Raw genomic sequence first — 23,439 nt, forward strand, 5'->3', positions numbered from 1 at the left:
GTATGTTAACACCCTAAGCCCCCTGAACAAGTTTCTGAAGGAATCGCTTAGTTACCTGCTCACGCACTCTACACCTACTTTTGGATCATTCATTGACTGGACTAACTATGAAATTGTAAAACAAAAATGAGGACATATAATTTTTTTAGTTGACTAAAAAGTAATAGCTAAAAAATAAAAACGAAGACTATCCTTACGCAATGATTTATACTCTTTATATATCTTTGTATTAAACAGCTTTTTAATTGCTTTAGAAAAACTTTTAGGACTATTTACTTAGCCCACTACAGAGATATTTGGTAAAATCACTAACAGTTGAAATCACATTATAAACAATTTACACGTACCTGAACCGAACATAGCCCTCAGGAACGGGTTCATCCTTGAGTATTCTCATGGATGTTTGTACTCGGACCTTCTTAGTTTCTGGACTCATGTCCCTGTGAGGAGATGGCAAACTGAAATAATTACAACATGTTAGAAAATTAGAAGACATCTTTTCAAACCAGAAATTAATTAAAATGGTTTCCGGTTTAGTCAAATTATTGATGCTATTCTTAAAGATATATTTCTGTAAAAGTGTTTGTACTTTTCTTTGCAGTTCTCTGCTTTCTTAGGGAAAAATCTCTAAGAATCTTTCTAGTTGAATCTATAAGATCTCAGAGTTCATATTCAATAACTAATTAACGTATTAAATCAACTCAATATTTTATTCCGATTTTGATGATGCAGGAATATAGCACAGAGAAATAAGATGCAGAGGAAACATTCATTGTACACTTAAGTGGTGTCTAGCACTAGTCGCTGGTGTCTAGGACAAAGTTCAATACCGCCTCCATCACTGTCATGTACTACAATAACGCTCATGGTGGATGAAGACCCCGTGCCCTGTGCGATAGGAATTTCCGCACAGTGCTCGCTGCTCGGGCCCTTCTATGCTTGTCACAAGTATATTTGCAGCACAACATAACAGAGCTGAAAGCTGAGGTCTTCCCATAAGCGTGTTTCCTCTGAACCTTATTTATCTGTGGCTATGCATAGTGATAAAATAAGAATATAAAATATTAACCACAACTTAAACTACTGTATGTATTGGAAAAAGTATAGGTAGTGGTATACGTAGCTAACATGGTATTGTAGCTCAGTGAGTGTCTTGAGCTTATAAGCCAGACACTGCTGGTTTGAACCTGTCTCCAGTCACCATTAGCTTGCCCATGTCACTTATACCGTATCATTTCATCACTGGACATCGCAGTAGTCTACAGTGACAGGTAAACAAACCTCCTTTGCATAATTAACCTAGTAAAAAACAGAAATATACTCGAAGATAAACTACTCACCTCCTAGCCAGTAGAGAGTCTGCTGCACTGTGGTCTCCAGCGCCTAGACCCATGGACGCTCTGGCAGACTCTAGCAATCCGTTGCCCATGAGGGCAGCGTGATGTGGTGAGAATCCAGGGTGTGCAGTAAACATGAGTCCAGAGGGCGAGGTGTAGAGGGCAGGCATGCCGTGGGGGAGGAAGGGGATGCCTTGTGAAGTCATCATCGCCAGCTGCTGGTTCGCCGCTACAGCCGCAGCCATTGCGGCTCCAAACCCAGGGTAGTGTGGGGGAGGAGGCGGGGGCAACAGCTCACCACTCTCTAGGTTCATCGGCATCATACCAAGAGCTGGAATAGATTCAGGTATGTTAACAAAAATAAGTATATAATATTTTGTTATACTGTAGCTATCTATTAAATCATCCAGTTCATAGTTTATTAACATTTCGTTCAAGCTTTAAAACTACTAAATGCATAACTTCTTCGAGTAGGATCTGTATTGGACTCATCAACTGGACACCGTGTGGTTTGAATCAGTAGATTTCCCAAAAACAGGTTGATGTTAAAGACACTATCCATTATCCATACTACAGTTTGAACTATTCAACTAACAAATGTTTTCAAATGTGTTTACCTTATAAAATTATGCATAAAGAAAATTTAAAAAATCTTGAAAGTTCATGAAACTTACAAACAAGAGACAAAACACTTCCATTCACCAATGTTAGAACCTCCATGTATAGATGCACAAATAACTTGTTCTACATAACGGTTGTTCCCCAAAGACCACAACCTACAAGACTGTGAAAGCCTATCCATGGAAGAATAAAACAAAAAAGTTTGATTTGATTTTGAACTTGGATTACAATTTGTCCAAGATAATGCATAAACATTTAATGAAACTGATAATCATGACGATAAGTAACTGACCTGGATGAGGGTGTTCTTCTCCCTCCTCATTGTTGTTATGTTCTTGCTTCACCATTATGGGAGGGATGGCGCTGGGACTATGCTTGGCTATGTGTGGCCTCAACCTCTCCAGCTCAGAGAATGCCTGTCAACATTCAATGAATTAGAAGCAAATTTTGTAACAATAAATAATTGACATAAATTCTACTTTGTGCTGTATGCTGGCACAAACCTCAGGCAATGCTCCTATTCTATCGTAAACCCATCAAAAAGGGTACAATGATAGTTTCCAGATTGGTCTAGAATAAAATAGCTGTTGTAAACCAGCGTTACCATTTTGAATGGACCAAATTTCTAATGTATACGCTGAAGAATTATAGTACGTAGGTTTCAGATTATTCTAAAAGTACTCAGTTTTTTTCTGCATTGGCAAGAGTTGGTGTGAATTTAAAAAGACTAAGCTTGGGGCATAGCTGATGTTTTAATAGACAAAATCATTATAAAAATTTTTAAACATAAAATATGTTTACCTAAAAAAATCAAATTAGCGTTTCATGGAATATGTTGCATACTTGTTAGAAGTTAGTTTTTGGTATCGGCATTGAGTATGTTTATACTCAATGGTAACGGTGAGCTCATGTTATTTGAGGGATTATTAAGGAAATTTTTTCAACAGTAACTGTGAAAACTCGTTTTCAACAAATTATGATACAAAAGGTTTACAATAAACCCTCATATAAAATCTCAAATAAATATCATTTCTTACAGCTACAGTAATAAATACTGTACTATGAATGTAGTTAAGACCATGCAACATATATACACTACACAGGTAACAGTTCATAGATGCAAATCCTGTTATACTATCATATTGTTTCCAAGCCCCACCTGATTGCAGGCGTTGCAGTGGTAATGCTCCTTGCGTTTGAGTTTGCAGAAGGGTCGACTGCAAGACAGCTCGGGGCCATAGCGCTCGTGACGCTCTACGCTCATCCACTCCGGGAGAGCGTGCGGCTCAGACTGCGGCTCTGACTTTACTGCGACCTCTGCGGCAAGGATTACCATGTTAGATGCAGGTTGTTAAAGGGGATGTGGTTGTTACGAAGAAAATACATTAGTAAATAATATAGAGTCAGTCAGTATGTAACACTAGAACATTTTTTGCAGGAGCACCTACAAACCGAATACATTTTCTGCTTGTAATTGCAAAAGAGTCATTCTATTGGGCACATGAAATAAACAAGTGTGCAATTACCTGCGTTCCAAACACTGGTTTCTTTTATATGTTGGATTTTTGTATTTTTCAGTGAGTATATTCTAGATACAGAAAAAATCCAACATTTTTACTGTTGCCAATAAACACTAGTTCTTGCACAGAAAAATATACATTTTATGATGATTTACTATGTTCTTACATTTGAAGTTTTGTTCAAGGAAAACTGAGTGAGTTATACCCAATCTTTAACCAGGAAACATACTGCTATCATATTTCTACGGTGGTTTTCATATTTACTTTACACATGCAGAAGTAGGCTAATATTACTTTTCAAATCATCCTAAAATGTCTTCTTCTAATTTTGAATTGCGTATTCTATTAAAAAATAGCTTTAAAATAAAACTTCTTTAAAATAGCATGCACTTATAAAATCATCAAATCAAAATATCATACAAATCATCAAAATATTCTTAATTTATTGTAACATATATTGCAATGTTCTACAGTTTATACCCAATGATAATGATGAATTGGAATGTTTAGCAGAGGAAAGAAAGAGAAAGAAATAGACAAAGGAAGTGAGAAAGAAAACAGGAGACCCACCTGCATTGGGGGAAGAACTCCTAGCATTGGTTAAGCCACAGAGGGGGTAGAAAGTCCCTGATGCCTTCACCACTACAACACAAGAAGTAGTCTTAGGTACATGCCTCCACAACCTTACCATAGCGAAGAAGACATTTCAATAAAAGTCAAAGATCTACTTTGTGCAAGCCATGATTCAAAAATTACATAGATTGACATGAAAGGAAATTCACTAGTGTCCTATGAACTGTTTTTACCAATGTTTACACAAACTTCTTACTAATACTTATTACTACCTTCACTAACTGTAGGCCTAATTCAATTGACAATAGTATTTCTCAGAAACTAAATCAAAATACAAGATCTTTGAATCATGATAAATAACTAGACAAGGCAATAGAGTGTAAGATGTATAATTCAGTAAACAGCCAAAATGCTTACAATATGCAAGTACCTACTCTAAATAAAATTTTACAAGAATTCTACTGACTCACTATAGCTTGGTGTATATAAAATAATTGTTCATTGAAACTATAGAGATATTGCCTGTATGTGAAATATGTTGGGTTTCTAGCATTCCGTAGATTATAAACAATTTATAAAGCTCATTACATTTTAATTTTTAGTATGCTGCCAATTACTTAGTTTCAAGTTAAAGTGCCTGCCACAAACCGCCTTAGAAATAGGGTATTTAGGTATCTTTATTCTCAAAAAAAGAAAAAAATCTCAAAATTTTGTTTGTTATCTTTATGTATCAACTGGACCTCGCCGACAAGTTTTTTAAACTTAGCGAGGCCAAGCTGTTGTAATTTCTTTAATAAATATTTGAATTTGAATTACTCAAAATGAATACCGGTATCGTACCTATTTTAAAAGCTATTACTGTACAGTCAAACCTATTATTCAATTTAAATAGATACCGGTATATGATTCCAATGATGCCAAGCACTACGGTAACTAATAATTTGCTCAAATGCATATAACAAAACTGTTAAAAAAAGAAATAAAATTGAAGATACTCTGTTGAACAAAATTGAGAACTTTTGTTTTAGTATGCAATATGTCACAAATATGCTCATGTATATAAACAATCCAAGAAAATTAAGTTCAGTCTTTAATGTACATGTCCAGCCAAAAGGAGTTAATTACTCCAAAATGTCAATTAAAGAAAAGAAACATTTTGTTTGAATGAAATGAACCAACAAATAATGAACAAAACTGTACCAACTTGGTACACCAAATAATTAACTATAATAAACATTTAAATTGTTAGTAAACATATTAGTTAAGTAATTTATGCTACTACACATCACTGTTAGTTTATTAAGGACCTATCACTGCCTACTATGGCTATTAGGAGTAAGATGGTTGGTAACTTCGAAGGAGCATTATTGCAAATGAATAGAGTTCAGCTATGAAAAACTAGAGTCCAAGGCCTTATAGGGAAAAAGGTAGGTCTTGCAACATAACACTGGTATTATTTTTGGTCTAGTACTTCCTCAGAGAGTAGACATAATACAAATAAACAAAAATATAAGAACTATTGTTATAGTTGATGCCTACCTTTTTACCAATGTACTAATCACTAATCTGCTCCCTGAAGGAGTCTTACACTAAAACATAAGTGTTGTGTTGTGTGATATTTTTTTAAATCTATAAGCCTTCACTTTTATTTTCAGGTAATCTAGCTGAATCCTACCCTTATCCAAACAAAAAAACTCTTCTAACGCCTACTAAAGCATTTTGATCTAAATTTACTGTTAGTATATTTAGCATGAGTTAGTTTATAAATTTGTTTCCCTACCTTTAGTTACTATTTGTAAGTTCATTGGAATCACTATTTCTCTACATGTTAATCTGTTAATTAATGGAAACTATTTTTGGATATTACAAGTGATGGAGTGCGCTAAGGTGGTGATGTTGGGCGAATGAGAAGTGCTCTAGTACTACGTGCTTTTTTATCTACAAGTAGTTACTGTGTAGCTGCATGCATCAAATCCAAACCTACCTGTTGTCCTAGCAGCTGATCCATTCTCTGGTGGTTGTAGGGCTGATGTTAGCATTCCAGGAGTGGATTGTCCTGTGGGAGTTTGAGATTGAGGATGTTCTTTTATCGGAGAACCAGCCAGTTGGTGTTGATTTTGTGCTTGATGTTGAAGATGTTGCGGTGGGTAAATGTGTTGTTCTCTATTGTCATTAGAACCTGTGGAAAAATTATAATTGTTATATTATTAGAGTCTAAAGTCTAAAAGATAAATACAAATACCTGTACCCTTGATATTTTACTTTAAACTGTTTCACGCTCTTCTACTATAGCAACAAAGTTTTTAATAAACATAATTATTTGATATATATTTATTTAGCTTCTCTAAAAAACCAATAAAGTAATTTTGAACTAATGTTTGTCAATGTCTCACAACTACAAAGCTAAATACTAAAGGAGTGTTCCAAATTTATAAAGGAACATTTTGCGGAACCATAAAAGCCACCTTAGTGTTGTTTTATTTTTTTAAATTTCAGAGTACCGGTAGTATAAATTACAACATCCATATCTGAGAAACTCAATGGAAAATCACAAAATGTTATTTCTTCACACCAAAAATAAATCGAATAACAGTATATGCTGGGAAACAATATTCATAAAGAATTCCATAGAAAACTACTATAGTTGGTATTTTTTTGCCATCCAGTAGTACCGTTATTTTTTATCTTTTGTTTTGACTTTGTAGGCTGGACTCCGTCAGCTGTTAGATACACTGTCCGTAATAATCGCTGTAGCGATTACATTTTTGGGATCCCATATTTGTATTTTATTTTCATTTACCTTGTCTGCGGGTGGTAGCTTACTGTTGGAGAACTGTTATTGGTAATAGACTAATAAAAAGGAATATTATTATTTAGAACAACAAGTTTAGAACCTAAACTGTGATATAGCTGAGTGTAACACATGTTTTAACATACTGAGGTCAAGCGTGGTGTCCCCTCCGCAGCTCATGCCCCCGCTGTTCTCCGCCAGATGCTTGGCTTGGTGCAGAGACATGGAGGAGTAACGTACAAAGGAGTAGCCGCAGCCCGGCCGCACACAGTGGAAGTGACGGTTCACTTTGTTGCTGCAGAAAACATTTGCGTCAGTTAACCATTCACAATAATAAGGAATTTTTCGAACAAATGTTTAGCAATGTTTTAGTTGAAAGTACAAAAAAATGTCAAATAACAAGTGCAATAATAATTATATTTACATAATTTATATGTAAACACTTACCATCTTTTATATGTATGTACAGTACCTACTGTATTGTGAGTTAACAGTATAATTAAGTGGATATACAGGGTGAGTTTTAATTGTCCCCCCCCCCCAACTTTTTCCTACATTTTTTCAAATATCAATCCCAGACCACTTCCAAACATTGTTGGGTAGTAAGTACTTCATTTTGACAAGGTGGTCATTTCCGGCCGCCATCTTGGATCCGCCATATTGGATGCAATTTTTTTTTTCAAATGTAAAGATGGGGTTGTGACCCATTATTTCGAACTAGATTTTTACCCTGATTACAATGCCGCAAACTGTTTTTAAAAATCTTGATTCATTCTAAAGTTATGAGGGCTTTTTAAAACTTTATTTTTAGCCCATTTTAACATTGCGCATTTACAAACTAAGACCATAATCTCAAAATAGTGCCAGATAAAGATAAGTATACACTACCAGTAATTGTCAACCTATTTTCACTTGGTTATGACTGATGTATTTTTTTCGGCAGCCATCTTGGATCCGCCATTTTGAAATGTGATAAATTATTTTAAATATGAAGGGGGTGTTGTGACCCATCATATCGAACTACTTTTTTAAGCTAAACTCAATGCCGCAATCCGTTTTTTGTTATCAAGTTTTATTTATAAAATATTGCAATTTTTTTGTAAAAAATGTCAAAATTTAAAAATAAAAAAATGAAAATAAAAAACGGATGATGGAATTAAGTTCAGCTTAAAAAAGTAGTTCGATATGATGGGTCATAACACCCCCTTCATATTTAAAATAATTTATCACATTTCAAAATGGCGGATCCAAGATGGCGGCCGAAAAAAATACATCAGTCATAACCAAGTGAAAATAGGTTGACAATTACTGGTAGTGTATACTTATCTTTATCTGGCACTATTTTGAGATTATGGTCTTAGTTTGTAAATGCGCAATGTTAAAATGGGCTAAAAATAAAGTTTTAAAAAGCCCTCATAACTTTAGAATGAATCAAGATTTTTAAAAACAGTTTGCGGCATTGTAATCAGGGTAAAAATCTAGTTCGAAATAATGGGTCACAACCCCACATTTACATTTGAACAAAAAAATTTGCATCCAATATGGCGGATCCAAGATGGCGGCCGGAAATGACCACCTTGTCAAAATGAAGTACTTACTACCCAACAATGTTTGGAAGTGGTCTGGGATTGATATTTGAAAAAATGTAGAAAAAAGTTGGGGGGGGGACAATTAAAACTCACCCTGTATATTATTATACAAGTGTTATTTGACATATTTTTTTTACTTTCAGGTAATTTAAAAACATATATATGCTGATCAAGAAGTTATTAATTATGTTTTAGTTGTATTATTGCTCATTTTAAAATCCATTTTAATTTTACAATAACTCAATAATATAGCCTACTTTACAGTTTTAGCAGTGTTGAACTAAGTATCTTTAATCATTTATCGTTACAGTAGTTATAACTGGTCATGTATCTGAGAAAATAGAGAAAGGAATTGGCAATGCTCCTGTTAGTCGAGCAAAAACCATCAACTGTCTACTTTAGTAAATTTATATGAGGGATGTTTACAAACATATTTGTCAATCAATCACAATCAATGTTTGTTAATCGTAACAATATTTGCTGTACAAGGTGAATCCAGAATTTCTTTCTCTATCTTAAACAAAAAATAGATTTTTCAAATACCAACCTAACACAACTCTCCAGTCTGCAGTCAACAGATCTGTCGAAGAACAGGAATCCATCGAGGATTTCAATGTTGTCGTGGAAATCCTTAGAGTGTGCTAACAGCTGTTCCTCACTGTCAGTCGCAAAGAAGCATCGCTGTCGACTGCAGTGGTAGTGTAACGGCTTGGCCGAGTAGAGGCACAGAGGGTCTGGGCATCCATCGTTGTACGCTTGGAAACCATGCATCTCCTGCAACAATATCCATTGTCATTATTGACTCTTTATAAAAACATTTTAAAAGCATGTTACCTTAACAGTTTAATATAGTGTACATGAGAGGTATAATGTTTACTTTTAGCCTTTGGCAGTGGATGGAACTATAGACATTACATTCCTATGTCAAAGTCACCAGTTTTAGCATAAATATGAATGTAGTTGTTGAGCCACTAAACAAAAGAGCGATTATTTAATTTAATATTTTGAGCTATAGAAACTTTTTAACCAATTCTAGAATTGCATACTGTAGCTTTGTTCACTAACCAGCATCTGTAATGAAGGCCTAGCAGGTGCCTCAGCGGGGGAGGGAGTGCGAGGGTCTAGAGTGTCGGGTCCAGACGGGGCCAGACCTAGCCCCACGGCGGGGGGAACTCCAGCAGGCTTAGGCAACTTGAAGCTAGTGAAGATGGCCTGTGGCGAGTCAGAACCCATACCTCCAGCCTGTGGCAATAGTTACAGTGAATTAGTAAAACTCATACTCTAGCTTAACTGTAGTCCTTCAATTGCAGTTTATTTTTTAAAAATAAAATAAATAACTCAGCAGTTGTACCAGGAGGATTTTTAGGTAAGTCTAATTTACGATACTTACTTGCCTCGATAGTTAATGGTAAGTATAGTCCATTAACAGTTTTATTTATTACAGTCCAGGGACTATAATGGGTTCTAAATTCTCATGTTTTTAGGTAGGAGGTGTTTGGGAAGTAGAATCCTTCTCTCTTTTATTATTTTTACAATAATTTTTTTGGTTCAGTATAATTTATGAATTCTTGATTTGATTAATTTGCAGTTATTGAATAGTTTATCTTTTGTGATTTTCCAGCTCTAGTTGGGTTTGTGTTTTAGTCTTATGTTTTAGACACTTTCTCATCTATGGATGAAATATGGAACTACTTACCAGTAATAATTGAATTATTTCAATATTTTAACAAACGTAAGCATTTGACTAAGGTTTTATAAACAAACAAAAATAATTATACAATCTCTGCTACCAACAGCGCTGTAAGAATTACTAACTTAACCAAACAAGTTTTTAAAAACTACAGGAATAATGGCAAAATCAAGATATAATACTTACATAATCATTCCAAACCTGAAACAAAAAAGAATACAATTAATTAAGATGTGTAATTAATAATGAATTTATGTAATCTACAGAAAATCAGATTCATTAGATAATTTTTGTACTGTATTGATTCTTATCAAATTACAACTACCAACTTCATACTCTAACTAAATTAGGCTACATCATGTATTACATTTTGCAGTTTTAGTTTTAAATTAGTTATATTTCCTTATATTAATTATTTAAGTATTGTATGTTAGCTGAATATAATTTCAGGGTATTTGTTCGTCACTAAATGATTATCAACTGGAAAGTAAATGTATGAAAATCAATTCTTTCTGTCATTTGCAAACTGGAAAATAATGGTTTATTGCACAAAGATAAAATCAGGGCCACTTTAATGAATGGGCTTCTTGGGCCCAGGCCCAGGGAGGCAACAGGCCTTAGGTTTATTGGGGATGCAAGAAAGAGAAAATTTCCCCTAAAAGGAAGGAAGCAGGGGTGCAACTATCTTTCAGGCCCATTGTGTATCACATGCAATCCGTGGTCCTGAATAAGCTGCTAAGGATACTTATAATTTATAAAAATATATTTTTTAGTGTACCTCGATGACCCTGTTCTTCGGAGGTCGGCCTCTTTTCCGTCGAAACAAGGCGTCCAAGGAGTTATTTTGACTAGCAGTGACTTCATGATTCCTAAAGTGATCGAAGCGCTCATTTGGTAAAACAGCGTCATTGCAACCCTCCTAGAAAATTAATTCATATAAATTAATTTAGTCATCAACATTAAGATATGTTAGACTGTATACGCTACACCATAAAAATCTGTAAAGTTCTCAATAAAAAGAATAAATTGAAGAAAGTTTTATCACATCAGTGTAAACCTTTTGCAAACCTGTATATAACGTATTTAATCTATTGAAATATGACTGGTAGGTTGTTGTATTAATAGTCAAAGCTGGTAGTATATTTTTTCAATTTTTCTAATAATTACTGCATCTCTTACCATTTTCATTCCATTCAACAGATTTCAGGAATGAGAAATGCTCAATTATATTCTACAAATAAAGATGTCAATTGAGAGCATGAAGCCTGACACCAGTGTTTGATCAAGGAAAACAAACATGTTTGATTGAACACCACATTTTCCCAAGCGAACATCAATCTTTCCAAACAATCATATGAAACATTGAAACCATAACGACAAACAATAACGACTGCTCAATTAACAGTGTCGATACAAGAACACTTGTTTTGGTGGAATAATGTCGGTAATGAATGAACAATCCACAGGTTTAATTGAAACTTTGATGATGCCACATTTGCTGAGTCGTGTTCGTTAGAATTATTTACAGTAGGCTCTTGTTGCCACACATATGGGACCGGGATTATTGTTATGGATCGTAGACAGTTATGGATTACTAGAGGTATCAAAATTCAAACACACATAACCCATTTATAGAAAAAAAGAAGATGAAACCTAAACACACGCACAGATAAAGAATAACGCTTTTTGATATTCATAAACTCTTCAAGCTAATACCATTATTTTGTGTGCTACAAAGACTTTTCTTTAAATTCCTGGCGTTTCTCCAAAATTAAGACTATAAATCATGGTCTACTTTTCAGCTAAGTTACTTTATATTTTGATCTAAATTTACGTTCATTCTGAACTTAATATACAAATAACACAATAAAATCACTGAGAAATACAAAAGTTAAGTAAACTACTAAATTTCCACCACAAAAAAAGTGAATCCACAACCAATACTTATGGAAAACATAGCCAAGCCAACTAACAGGAGATTGTTCATGTTTTTTTAGGTAAGGTCCATGATCCCTCTGACACTCGCTAGGTATATTGCCGCCATTGTAGAAAGTATAATGGATTATGATGTATCATTTACCCAGGTGCAATGGAAGTGAAGGTCGCGAGGACAGTTCTCCTGACAGGTCGCAGGACTACCTTGGTAGAAGTTGTCACTGACTCTGTCTTGGGCCTCATGAATCTTGGCGTGACCTTCCGCACTCTCACGACACCTGCACCATACATCAAGAATGAGATAACTAGAGAAGTGCCATTGTATTGCAATAAAAAAAAACATACCAGTGAATATCAGAAACTATTTGTTATTCATTATTGTACTATCTTTTTATTTTTCCTCTAAATCTGAAAAAAACAAATAGCATGCTATTAAGTTAATACACACAAACCAAACTCACCTAAAAGGCATATCACAGTTAGGCTCCTTGCAGTGATAATGGTCAGTTTGGAACAGTCCACACTTTGGGCCAGCGGGGCACAGCCCTGTGGGATGATGGGCCCATGAGTCACTGCCCTCCTCACTGCTAAGGTCCAGCGCGGAGGCGGGAGAGTGTAGGGATGCTCCGGGAGGCTGGGGTGTCCTAGGGACCCGGGTAGGGGAGGACCGTCCCTCGCTGGAGCTGTTACTGAAGTTGCTGTCGTGGAGTGCAGTCAGGGCTGCCAGGGAGGACGCTTGCTGAAGTAGCTGTAGGGAGCTGGTGGAGTCTCCGTGCTGAGCCAACTGAGGGAAGAAACAGAGGAGCTATTAGGCTGAGTAACATAAATGTGTGTTACCACCAATTTAACAAAATAGATCTTCAAATAAATCTGAAGAAAGTTTTAAGGTATGTTTTGTATTGTAACACCATGTATGTAATTTGTGGCCAATCATTTCTTGTATTTTGATTCAGAAATATTATGACGAATAGAAAAATTGATTTGTAAAACATTGCATTTTGTAATATAACCAAGTATAAAATTCATCTGTAAGAGAATATTCACTTTAGAATCAGAGGTATTTTATTTTTGATTCAATTTTCCTTCAATATCCTTAACTGGGTTTTTCTACTATATAAGATTGTTTAAACGTGTTATATGAGAGAATGATAAAAACACATTGTAGACATTACCAATCCCTGAACACACATTAAAACCTGGTTCAGATTTTATAAAATTTTAAACTACATTTACAATACCTGAAGTATGGCATTGCCATTAACAGGAATATGAAGTTGTTCTAATGACCTGCCAGCAAACTACTCCTAAGAATACTGAGATATGAAAGGATAAATAATGAAGAATACAAAATAATACATTACATGAAGAGAAAGAGAGGACTACGCAATATATAGATTGTACAAATGAATATGTGGAACTGAAGACTGAATGAAGCCTTACTACAGAAGAATAAAGACAGATCAGATTAAAATATATCTGAGTTATACTTCCATAAGTACTCTGCAGATAATAAAGAGATTCAATCTTACCTTTTTATCCGTCATAAAAAATAAATAAAACTGGCACTAACCACAAAAAAAAACAAAAAAAAAAAAAAACAAAGAAACTTCTGATTTTCCATAGAATAGATCACTTAAGGTTGATTTTTAACTTCCTTGTTTAAAATTTTTTAAGCCTTGAGTTAGAGAAAGATGCAGTTTTGTCTTTCCGCTGGTCAGCGTTCCGACTCTGCCACTGTCTCATACTCCGGCTATTGTCAATCTGAAATCTCAACACTCGACATCATTAGATCACAACTCGCTCCAGAAATCTACATTGATATACCTATTGACAAGAAATTGTGTAGTTAAATAATTATTTGAATTTCTCTTCTCTCTTTTTTGCAAAAGTGGGATTGTGTTTGGTATTTGAAGGTTTAGTAATATATTTTTTTATTTTTCCTTGATGAGACCAAAAATAATTATTGCTTATCAAAGATCTTATCTGTGGACTGGAACAGAAATAACATTTTTGCAGAAACTCTTCAGAAATTTGACTTTTGCATCGAGGGGGCATGTGACCCCCACCACACCCTATACCTCTGAAGCTTCTATATCAATAGTCTTTGGTATTACCTATTACCAATACAGTACTTTCCACATCCCACAATACTCACGTGTTCACTGTTTGCCAGGTTGACCACTGCTTGTTGCGCCAGTTTGAACTTGCGGTAGGCAATCTCACTGTCCTTGCGCTCGTGTTTGCGCTTGTGACTCAGCAGCTGACCACTCGAGTGCAGCACGTAAGAACAGCCGTCTCGCACACAGTGGATGTGGTTGCAGACTTGTGAGAACCGGCAGTTGGGGAACCCGCAAATGTCCGGCTTGAGGAACTTCTTGAAACCGTCTCGAGCCAACTGTTCGTCTTTGATGTGATATGTTTTGTGTTTTTCTGGAAAACAAAATAAGAATCAGTTGAGGGTTGATTTGTCAGTAGTAGGAAAGAAAGAGCATTTTGTTGGAGGATGGAGATCAATAATTTATTTAAAACCAATATACCTATTCAATATTATACTCAATTTTATGAACATTTAAAAAAATACCAGAGTAAAATCCACTACTTTATTTTATGATGATAGCCACTTAAAATTAGGTAATAAAAGGCCATTAATATGAGTATGAGATGATCAAGATTCCTACAAACTGACCAACAACTTGACAAGGAAAACATTCATTAGCTCCCATTCAAGACCATTACACATTTAGAGCCACAGTAATGCAACGTGCATTCCTAATCTGAGGCCGCAAACCTGTTCAAACCACAACCAGGCCTGGTTGAAACCAGAACAAAACGAATTCCAGCTACACCCAAAATATTATCATTCATGTATTCACTAAACTGAAAGAGACGAATGAGAAACCGAAGTTGAATTTGGTAAATCATGACAAATGATCGGAACAGATGTGTTGTTGGGGTAAAGTTAATCAAACTTCATTGAGGACGGATGCCATTTATACCTGTCCGTATAAGAACACAATTAATCACCCGATATCGGTCTGTTATCAACTGTTCCCATCAGTCAGAGGAGAAAGCAATCATATGTTGCCAATTCAATGCTGATTCAAATTAACCTTTGTTGTAGACTCATAATTCCTCCGGTCGAGTCCGCTTATCACCCGGCTCTACTTAGTCTGCAACTTATCTGCAAATCTCCGAGTTTATTCAGCTTACCGCATTACAACATTTGTCCGGGTGTCAAGATATACTTGATAATGGTCACCCTACTTACGGCAACGATACTTTATGCTGTACTTAGTGGTTAGGAAACCGCTAATACTTGCTGGAACTGCCCATTCTACTGTCTTGGAATCCTATCGTAATTTTCTGCATAGTTTTGATATTGTAAACCAGTTTTTGTTGTCGGATATATTCCAATTGGTTTGTAAATGTGTGATGTGATTCGGGATTTTAAATTGTTTAGAATATTTAAAGTTCGTGTCCATTACCATTACCAATGTCTAAATAATGTACAGTAAATTTAAAGCATTCTAGGGAAGCATTGTAGGGGATACCAAAACACTCGTAAAATTGCCCAAATTATTCCACGGGTTAGGAATCCTTGAAATTATAAATAACCTATAGGCCTAAGGTCAACTTTATAGCTAGAAATGACATGAAAACACATTTCAAAATACAGCTATTCACTCGCAATAGGTGCATAGTCGTTAAAAGAGAGACACGACCCAGTCAACGCTAACCCGTGATTAATTTGAATTCGAAGTCAACTTATAAATAAAATTGTTACTCAAGGATTTGGTTTTACAGATGAACTCACCCATGTCAGCCTTATTCTTGAACGTGAACTGACAGTGTTCTCGACGACAGTGGAAGTGCGTGGTCCGCTGGCCGAAGAAGGCGCAATATGGAGTGCGACACTCCTCGGTGGCCCTCAGTCGCTGGAACCCTTCCTGGATGATGGCGGAGTCCTTGCGGTGGTAGTTGGCGTGCATCTGGACATCCGAGGTGCTGATGTACACCTTATCACATGTACCCTGCGAGATCGATAAACATGAAGATGATTTCATAGTTTTCTATAGTTTAATTTATTTGTTGGGGATGCTTAGTTAATTTTCGATTCTTAGGGAATTCCAAACGGGAACACAGTTTTTAGTGAGAGAACTAAAAAAAATGTACAAATGTACCTAAGTTAATTTTTTTAGGTTCAAAATTTCGACACCATGCTAATTGACAATTTACAAAGCGAAATTTTAGTTATTGAAGAGAATTGAACGTCTTATTTAAAAACATTATACTGCATCTAAAAATAATCACTAATTGAATTTTGGCACAATAAAATCCAAACACGTGGAAACGGAATATGTCCTTAGCGCCTTCCGATGGAATACGCAACTTGCGACGCACTAAATACGAGAAGAGAACCTTACGCGTGCAGGCGCCTGACTCTACCCGACTGAAGATTATCACATCTACTGTATAGGCCTACCTGTATGCAGTGGTAGTGCGTCTGTTTCCTGTTGTGTGTACAGTTGTGGTAGCGATCACTGCAGTCGTCACTAGGAGAGTACCTCATGAATCCATGCTGTAAACTCTCGTCTCGCTTCTTGTGCCACTTGAAGTGACGAATCATCTCCTCCTTCTTGACGAACACGCGGGAGTTGCAGTCCAGACAGTGGAAATGCTCCCTGAACATTCACACAGAGATGCAGAACACTCGCAAATAGAACGTGGCTTCTAGTTGTATTTGTTGAAGGGGGTGAACTTGTGTGTTGGAAATCCTAAATATGTTCTTCAAAGATTTAAATAGCCCGGTATGTCAGGTGTCAGGTAGTAGAACCGGAACGTACACAGAAGAAAGGGTTGGTGAAAAAAAATGTAAAAAAATAAAAGTAGCTAATTTATGTAAATGATTAAATATAACGAATAAAGAAACCATTTAATGAATGACTTGCAATATGCCACTGAATGCCATTTAATGAATTCAAGTAGAGACAAAAAATTGTGACATTATTTTATAAAGGGTAAATTTGAATTCCTACATTTGAAGAACGTGAAGTAACCGAGAATCCAATCTCTTGGTTGATATCCACTATGCTCTATTTACCAAAGAGTTTGATGTGGAAAACAACGGCCAAATCTGCACATATTTCCCGTAAAACAAATAAGCTTTAAAAATCAATTATATTCACCCTGTGTTCGAATTTCCCTTCTATCACGGGACTTACTTAGAACATAAAACGATTATTTAATTAACAGTTTAGTTGAATATAAATCTGTGAAGTTGCCTTCCACTTGATGTTGATTGGTCGGGCGGATAGCTCACTGAAGTGGACTTCCTTTTGATGAGTTTGATTAATTGAACTTTCTGTTTCCTCCTCACAATGTTTAACAGATGTAATCTGTACGCGACAGATGGTCGTTTATAAAACTGGCGGGAGTTAGAACGCTGAAAGATTATGTTGGAAACAAATAAAACTTGGACAACTGTTACGTACACTGGGTGACTTCGTGGTGAATCCTTGTGATGGGTTTGGGTTTAGCTTGTATTGTGATTCTGTTACTTTATTGTTGGTATTTGTGGTACGAGTTTCTAATACTGTTCCCATTAAATATTACTAAAGTACGGTCTTTTAAGACAAAATTGGCAATATTGTCAAACCAAGAGGGAAAAGTCTAAACCTTTACCTTATAAGATAAAAACAGTAAGATCAGATTATTTTTTCCAAGAATGTTCCGGATTGAAAAAGTACATGTCATAAATAGCTTTATATGATTAAGACATAGGTCAATTGTTATTAGTTTCTATACTCAAGACATAAGCCATCGACAGGTTTGTAAGCTCCAAACATAAGCCAAAGATTGTTTTGTAAGTAATACTACAACTAAGGACATGGTTTAATTATAATCTCCCACACCTTACATATTTTTATCAGAGAACAGAGACCATGCTGGTCCTGCCGAACACAATCCCTAATACCAAATAAATTACATAACTATCCTTATATTCCTTAACGGAGGTCAGTCTCTAATCGCAACACCAAACTCCCTTGCGGGCAAGTGTTTATTATAGATGGGTTATTCACATGGTCGACCTACCTATAGTTGAGATCCTTGCAGTAAGTGTTGTTGCACTCCAGAGCGCTAGAGAACCGTCGGACGTACCTAGAGTAGTCCACGGGGGCGGAGACCTTGGATGGGTCGCGGACACTGCTGGGGCTCAGCGGCATCCTGGGGGTGCCTGAGGACAAGGAGGTCAACGTTAGACAGGAGTCAGCTAAGTGTAGGTCCAAAGTCTATATGCAAAGTTTAATGGACGTCTAAGTCTCGGTGGTTTGATGGATTTGTCTCCCGTGCTAAATCTGCAAAATCGACGAAGTTACAACGTGGTAACCGATGATAATGAAAACCAAAGGTGAGATATGTAGCACAGCTGCAAGTTGAAAAACAGCTGGATGAGAATGAAGAAAAGGTCAAATTTTAACATGGTACATGGAAGTCTAGTGTCAAGCCGCCTTTAGATATACAGTATCGTCAACGTAACAAAGTATTTATTATCGGTGATCTTTTATGGATTGTACACAGTTAGTCGTCTTACAACCAACTATTTGTGCAAAAAACATGCATTAAAGAGACCATGTTGTGAAACAATGTTTTTAGGCAAACAGGCTTACTTTATTTATTTATAAAAATATTGTGATTAAGTTACACCTCCTCTGTAACTGCTGTTTTATTTTTCAGTAAACCTGAGATTTGACTCATCACGTACCAAAAAAATAAATTTGGTTATAAATATTGTTTCAGCCCTGTTTTGATGGACATCTCATTATTGTAAATTGTAGTTAAAAGTTTTTATTGTTAAAAAACCCAAATAATATTGTTAATAGACCAAATATATACGTTTTTAAATCCACCCACACAACAAGTATTTATTGAGTTAACTTTTGCAACAGTATACTAGACGTAGGAAGAGATATGACTGGCGAATACTCCAATACTCGACCGCTGTAACGGGTCTGTTCGTGAGCTGAGCTGAGCTGAGCAAACTGATGTGAGAAACGAGCAAACATCATGAGCAAACACGATCGAGGAATTTGAGCTTTTTATCAGTATTGAAGAGCTGGCTTGTTATTCCAGGTGTCGGCGCGCCCTGGAGCGGTGAGTCGACGGTTTCGTCCATTCCCACAGCATCCCACATCACATATCACATATTGTCACATCTCACGACGTCGCATCACGTCACATCCGTGCGACTTTTCCGTAAAAAACTGTGTTATCTGCCAAAACCCGAACCCTTCCTGGATGTGCAAACAACATCCCTTTTTTCGCCGCGAGGGGAGCCAATTCCGGGCCTAAAGGGGCAACGGATATTTCCGACGCGTTTTTTATATAAAAGTTTATAAATCCTTAAGCCTTTCCTTTTTACGGGTCGTTCGGACGGGCCCTTTCATATTCCGCGCGCTCGGGTTTCAAAAGAGGGGAAGGGAAGGTTTTGTTGGGAAATACTCGAACGCAACCCTTTACGCGCCGAATAAAACCTTTATAATCTTCAATTTTAATCAGAAAAACTAGTTCGGGGGGACCGCTCGCACCTGGTCCCAATTATATAGCGGCCCCGCTGTCCGTCGCTGTGATTTGCGGAATATTAAGCGCATTATTTGCTCTCTTTGCGCTTCCTGCCGGCATTCACGAGATTGAACATTTGTTTGTGCAATCGCAGCGCCAAAGAGTGAACTTCCTCGAGTACATCAACACAGGAAACGCCTGCTCGGTACTTGACAGTGCTTGTTACTCGTAGCTACTGCTGCTGTCGAAGATACATTGTACTACAGTCCTGTTCTTATTTCACTCGTCCTAGGTGTCAAGTCGACCACCCGCATCAGTAACACCAACACCTGCCAATCGACCATCCGAACCCCAAAACAATAAAAGCTTAAAGCTCAGTGAGTAGTAGTTTTTGCTAATCGCAACACGTATCCTGGTGGGAAGGCCGCGGGCCGAGACCACCAGACCGAGGTGCGAGACTCAGACAAAGGAGTATCGCCTTACAGTGACGCAAACCTGGAAATACGAGAAACAGGGTGACTATAGACTACGTCATTAGGATCGGAAGGAAACTGAAAAATAGAGACAAATGTAGCGGAGTCGGGTGTCGTGCGTGTGAGAACTGGTTTTTTGTAGGTTTCATACAAATTCCGGACGGATTACGCAGGGTTTCACGGGAAGGGTTGAAATTCGAGCCTCCGTTCGTACTGCTTCCGTAGTAAACCCTTCCGCGATACCTGCCATGGGAACTGGGGTTGGCGCGGGGCTTGTGGGGTGCATTTGGGAAAAATAGTTAATCTGAGTAAAAACTCTTTTTGCTAGTCACTATTGACCTGTGCGTGAGAATGTACTATCCTACTGTAACTTCGCTGAAATCAGTGACTAAACTGCATACAGTAAATTAGTTGAATCTGCTTCCACTCTACAAATGTTAACAAATATCGTAATTGAAATTATTACTAATATGGTATAGCAAATCACAACATTATAACATGGCAATATACAATCATAACATCATAAAAATATGTTTAGACCTTTTAACTGGGATTAAAAGATGTAAAATTGCTCATTGGCCGTAAATTCCTGTGAGATACACTAACCACACTACTACAGTATACTGTAATGAATAGGCATATACATTATGTTTTATACATTTTGAAAATTTACGTGATAGGACTAGTTTAGTTCCAAACACAAGCATAATTTAATTACACACATTTTCAAAGAAATTGTTTTAAACTGATGTTAGAGACAAAAATAATATTACAGATCCAAGCCGACAACGTCAATGGTGCGTTTTTCCTGTGTTTAAAATATACAAAGCTGCTTGGCTGATATGCAACCACAATCTTAGATATTTACAAAGTATCGCCAGTGGAGGAAGTTCAATGATATACTTTAGCATTCGAATTTCGAAGTAGGTAACTTTTTATAGCAGAAACTTCGCATCATACCGACTGAAGGATAAAAAGGCATAGGATCATTTGATGTATAAACAGTCATAACTGTTCATTGATATCATAGACATATATTTTATGTAAAAATGTTGTTTTACAAATGAAAACTCAAACTGAAAAAAATCTCCTCAGATATTTCCCGTTCTAATAGAATGACAACAACACATGAACATCGCTTGTGGTGATTATGGGGCGAGAGCCAATCAAATTTCCATTTCATTAACACTCGTAAAATTATTTAATTAGTTCGCGAAGCTAAGTACTCGTGCAATTGCTGCAATTGCGTCGATCGGTTGAACCAAATGATTCCCTTCACACTTTACGCCAATGCCGTATAAAAACCTCCGTATTGGGTAATTAGGGACTTGAACAACACAATAAACGCGTGGAACGAGCTAAACAACTTTTATTTTGGTAATTCAGACTGTCTAGGTGAATGTTTTATAGGAGCATTCGATCACCTAACATAAATACAGGACGAATATGAAATCACTTAGTTCGAGGGTGTTTTTAGAAGTTCATGCGTGTATTTTCAAATGAAATAATGATAAACATCAGGGAATGAGAAGAAACTATACGTCTCATTGAGATGAAGAACTACTTGGTTCCTTGCTACTGGAGTTTTTATATTTAAAAATTAAACATGAAATAAGTTGAATTGAATTAGAAACTATGAACAACTTGTATTTTTTGTATACTAAACTGGCTGGTTTTAAAGGTTTTCTATTCAAATTAACCACCCTATTTTGGAATGGAGGATGTATGTGAATATTTAAAATTGTTTCTAATATTTAAGGAACCTTAGCATTAAATAACATTTTTAGTGAAGATTTACTTCATAAATTAGCATATACAAACGTGATCGAGTCAGACACATTAAAATAAAACTATAAAATACTAAGCAGTCTGCTTTTTGCATCCGATGTATATCTGAGCATCTAAAATCGCGTCTTCCCACCAACTCTCTTTATATTGAAAATGTGAGAAAATAATGTTAATATTATAATAGTGTTGATAATGTTAATTTTATTCAGAGTAACAATTTTTAAATCTACCTGTGTTATTTCCTCTCCTAAAATAGTACACGATATTTTTTAATATTGTTAGTTTACTTGAACACTTGAATTCCAAATTGTAAAGGTGTATGTTACTTAATGTACAGAAGTAGCTTATTGAGACGACTATACCATAGTATATGTAAAGTGACTTTACCAACAGAGATAAAGTGTGAGAGAGAGAGGGGGGATACGAGTTGGTAGCCGCCATCTTAGTGGTCTATTGTGCAGTTAATTCCTGGTTATATTAATTATGAATAATGATGGCTGGGTGAGCCCACGCACGACGAGCCGATCTGTCGATGTATTGGAAGTTGGAACAGGACCAGAGAGTGGATACTTTACTGAAAATAACGAGTATTCGTCCTGGAGCGAGGGATTTGTAGTGGAAATGATGAGTTGTACATTTGGAGAGTGGGTGGTCATCTAGATCTAGAGAATTGTGGTAAATAAAGTACGGGACTCGTGTTATTTCGTTCTACATTTTTGTATACTTAATTAAAGAGATGCATAAGTTTGAATATGTAGTGGACCCTAGTGGTGTTAACGATTGCATTGAGAAATAATACACAAAATGTATTTATCCAGTCCAGTGTACGATAATAAATTTATAGCTACCTCTTTGTAGGAAAATTCGCCAATAAGCACGAAATATGATGCAGATTAGGTAGAAAGAATTCCATTAAAATAAATGTTAAATATTTCAACGTGTGCAATCACATTATAACGTTTGTTTAAGTGTGAATTTACAATAATAAATGGATAATTTTTTGTAAGTCCGTCACAATGAACTTATGTTAGCAAATTATTTAAGTAAATTAAAATAGCAAACTATAAAAATAAATACTCAAAGTTAATAAATAAATATAATAAATCCTACAAAGTAAAACCTATCTACCCTCAAACCTCAATTAATTATTAAATCGTAAAGTTAAAACTCATAAACCAACGGAAAATACGAGTTTGGAATTGACTATAACTGTCTCAGTGCAGTCGAAGGTTTTTTGCCCGGGAAATTTATTGGGGCTTTGATAGAAGCTGTTGAAGCGGGTACTATCGGGTTACTCTGCCCCGGGACCATCTTTTGGCGCTAAACATCCAAACCCGTATTGTTCGTCTTTTGTGTTAGCTCAAAACCGTTTCCTATTATGAGGCATTTTTTACTTCCGCGCGGATCTCAATGCGAACCTTTGTCCCCCAGGCGCAGGTTGGGTTTTCCATTTTTTGGAAGATGAGCCCGGAAGGGAAGGGTAAGGGCTAAAGAGTTAGCCGTGAGAACCACGCACTTATCAATTCGGGAATCGCGGGAAGCCGTTTTGTATTTGAAGATCC

General features: G+C 36.2%; 1 protein-coding gene across 2 annotated transcripts in view; it reads right to left on the reverse strand.

The window, feature by feature from the left end:
• LOC128988756 (zinc finger protein castor homolog 1-like) overlaps positions 1 to 23,439 on the reverse strand; it is a 129,836-nt gene that overhangs the window by 4,388 nt on the left and 102,009 nt on the right. Inside the window, exons 5-21 of one of the 2 annotated variants that reach the window (XM_054410362.1) lie at positions 18,150 to 18,291; positions 16,540 to 16,738; positions 15,871 to 16,087; positions 14,212 to 14,486; positions 12,518 to 12,840; positions 12,202 to 12,334; positions 10,900 to 11,040; positions 10,308 to 10,322; positions 9,497 to 9,673; positions 8,979 to 9,205; positions 6,989 to 7,137; positions 6,036 to 6,230; positions 4,049 to 4,120; positions 3,118 to 3,275; positions 2,251 to 2,374; positions 1,341 to 1,668; positions 348 to 458 (exon numbers count right to left, since the gene is read on the reverse strand). In XM_054410362.1, coding sequence (XP_054266337.1) covers positions 348 to 458; positions 1,341 to 1,668; positions 2,251 to 2,374; positions 3,118 to 3,275; positions 4,049 to 4,120; positions 6,036 to 6,230; positions 6,989 to 7,137; positions 8,979 to 9,205; positions 9,497 to 9,673; positions 10,308 to 10,322; positions 10,900 to 11,040; positions 12,202 to 12,334; positions 12,518 to 12,840; positions 14,212 to 14,486; positions 15,871 to 16,087; positions 16,540 to 16,738; positions 18,150 to 18,291 — 2,986 coding nt within the window. The remainder of the gene's footprint in view (positions 1 to 347; positions 459 to 1,340; positions 1,669 to 2,250; positions 2,375 to 3,117; positions 3,276 to 4,048; positions 4,121 to 6,035; positions 6,231 to 6,988; positions 7,138 to 8,978; positions 9,206 to 9,496; positions 9,674 to 10,307; positions 10,323 to 10,899; positions 11,041 to 12,201; positions 12,335 to 12,517; positions 12,841 to 14,211; positions 14,487 to 15,870; positions 16,088 to 16,539; positions 16,739 to 18,149; positions 18,292 to 23,439) is intronic. The other variant, XM_054410363.1, reaches the window with a different exon arrangement.

Source organism: Macrosteles quadrilineatus, unplaced genomic scaffold (genome assembly GCF_028750875.1).
Source record: "Macrosteles quadrilineatus isolate MER2022 unplaced genomic scaffold, UCM_ALF_1.0 Scaffold_3__2_contigs__length_128488019, whole genome shotgun sequence".
NCBI classification, from domain to species: Eukaryota; Metazoa; Arthropoda; class Insecta; order Hemiptera; family Cicadellidae; genus Macrosteles; species Macrosteles quadrilineatus.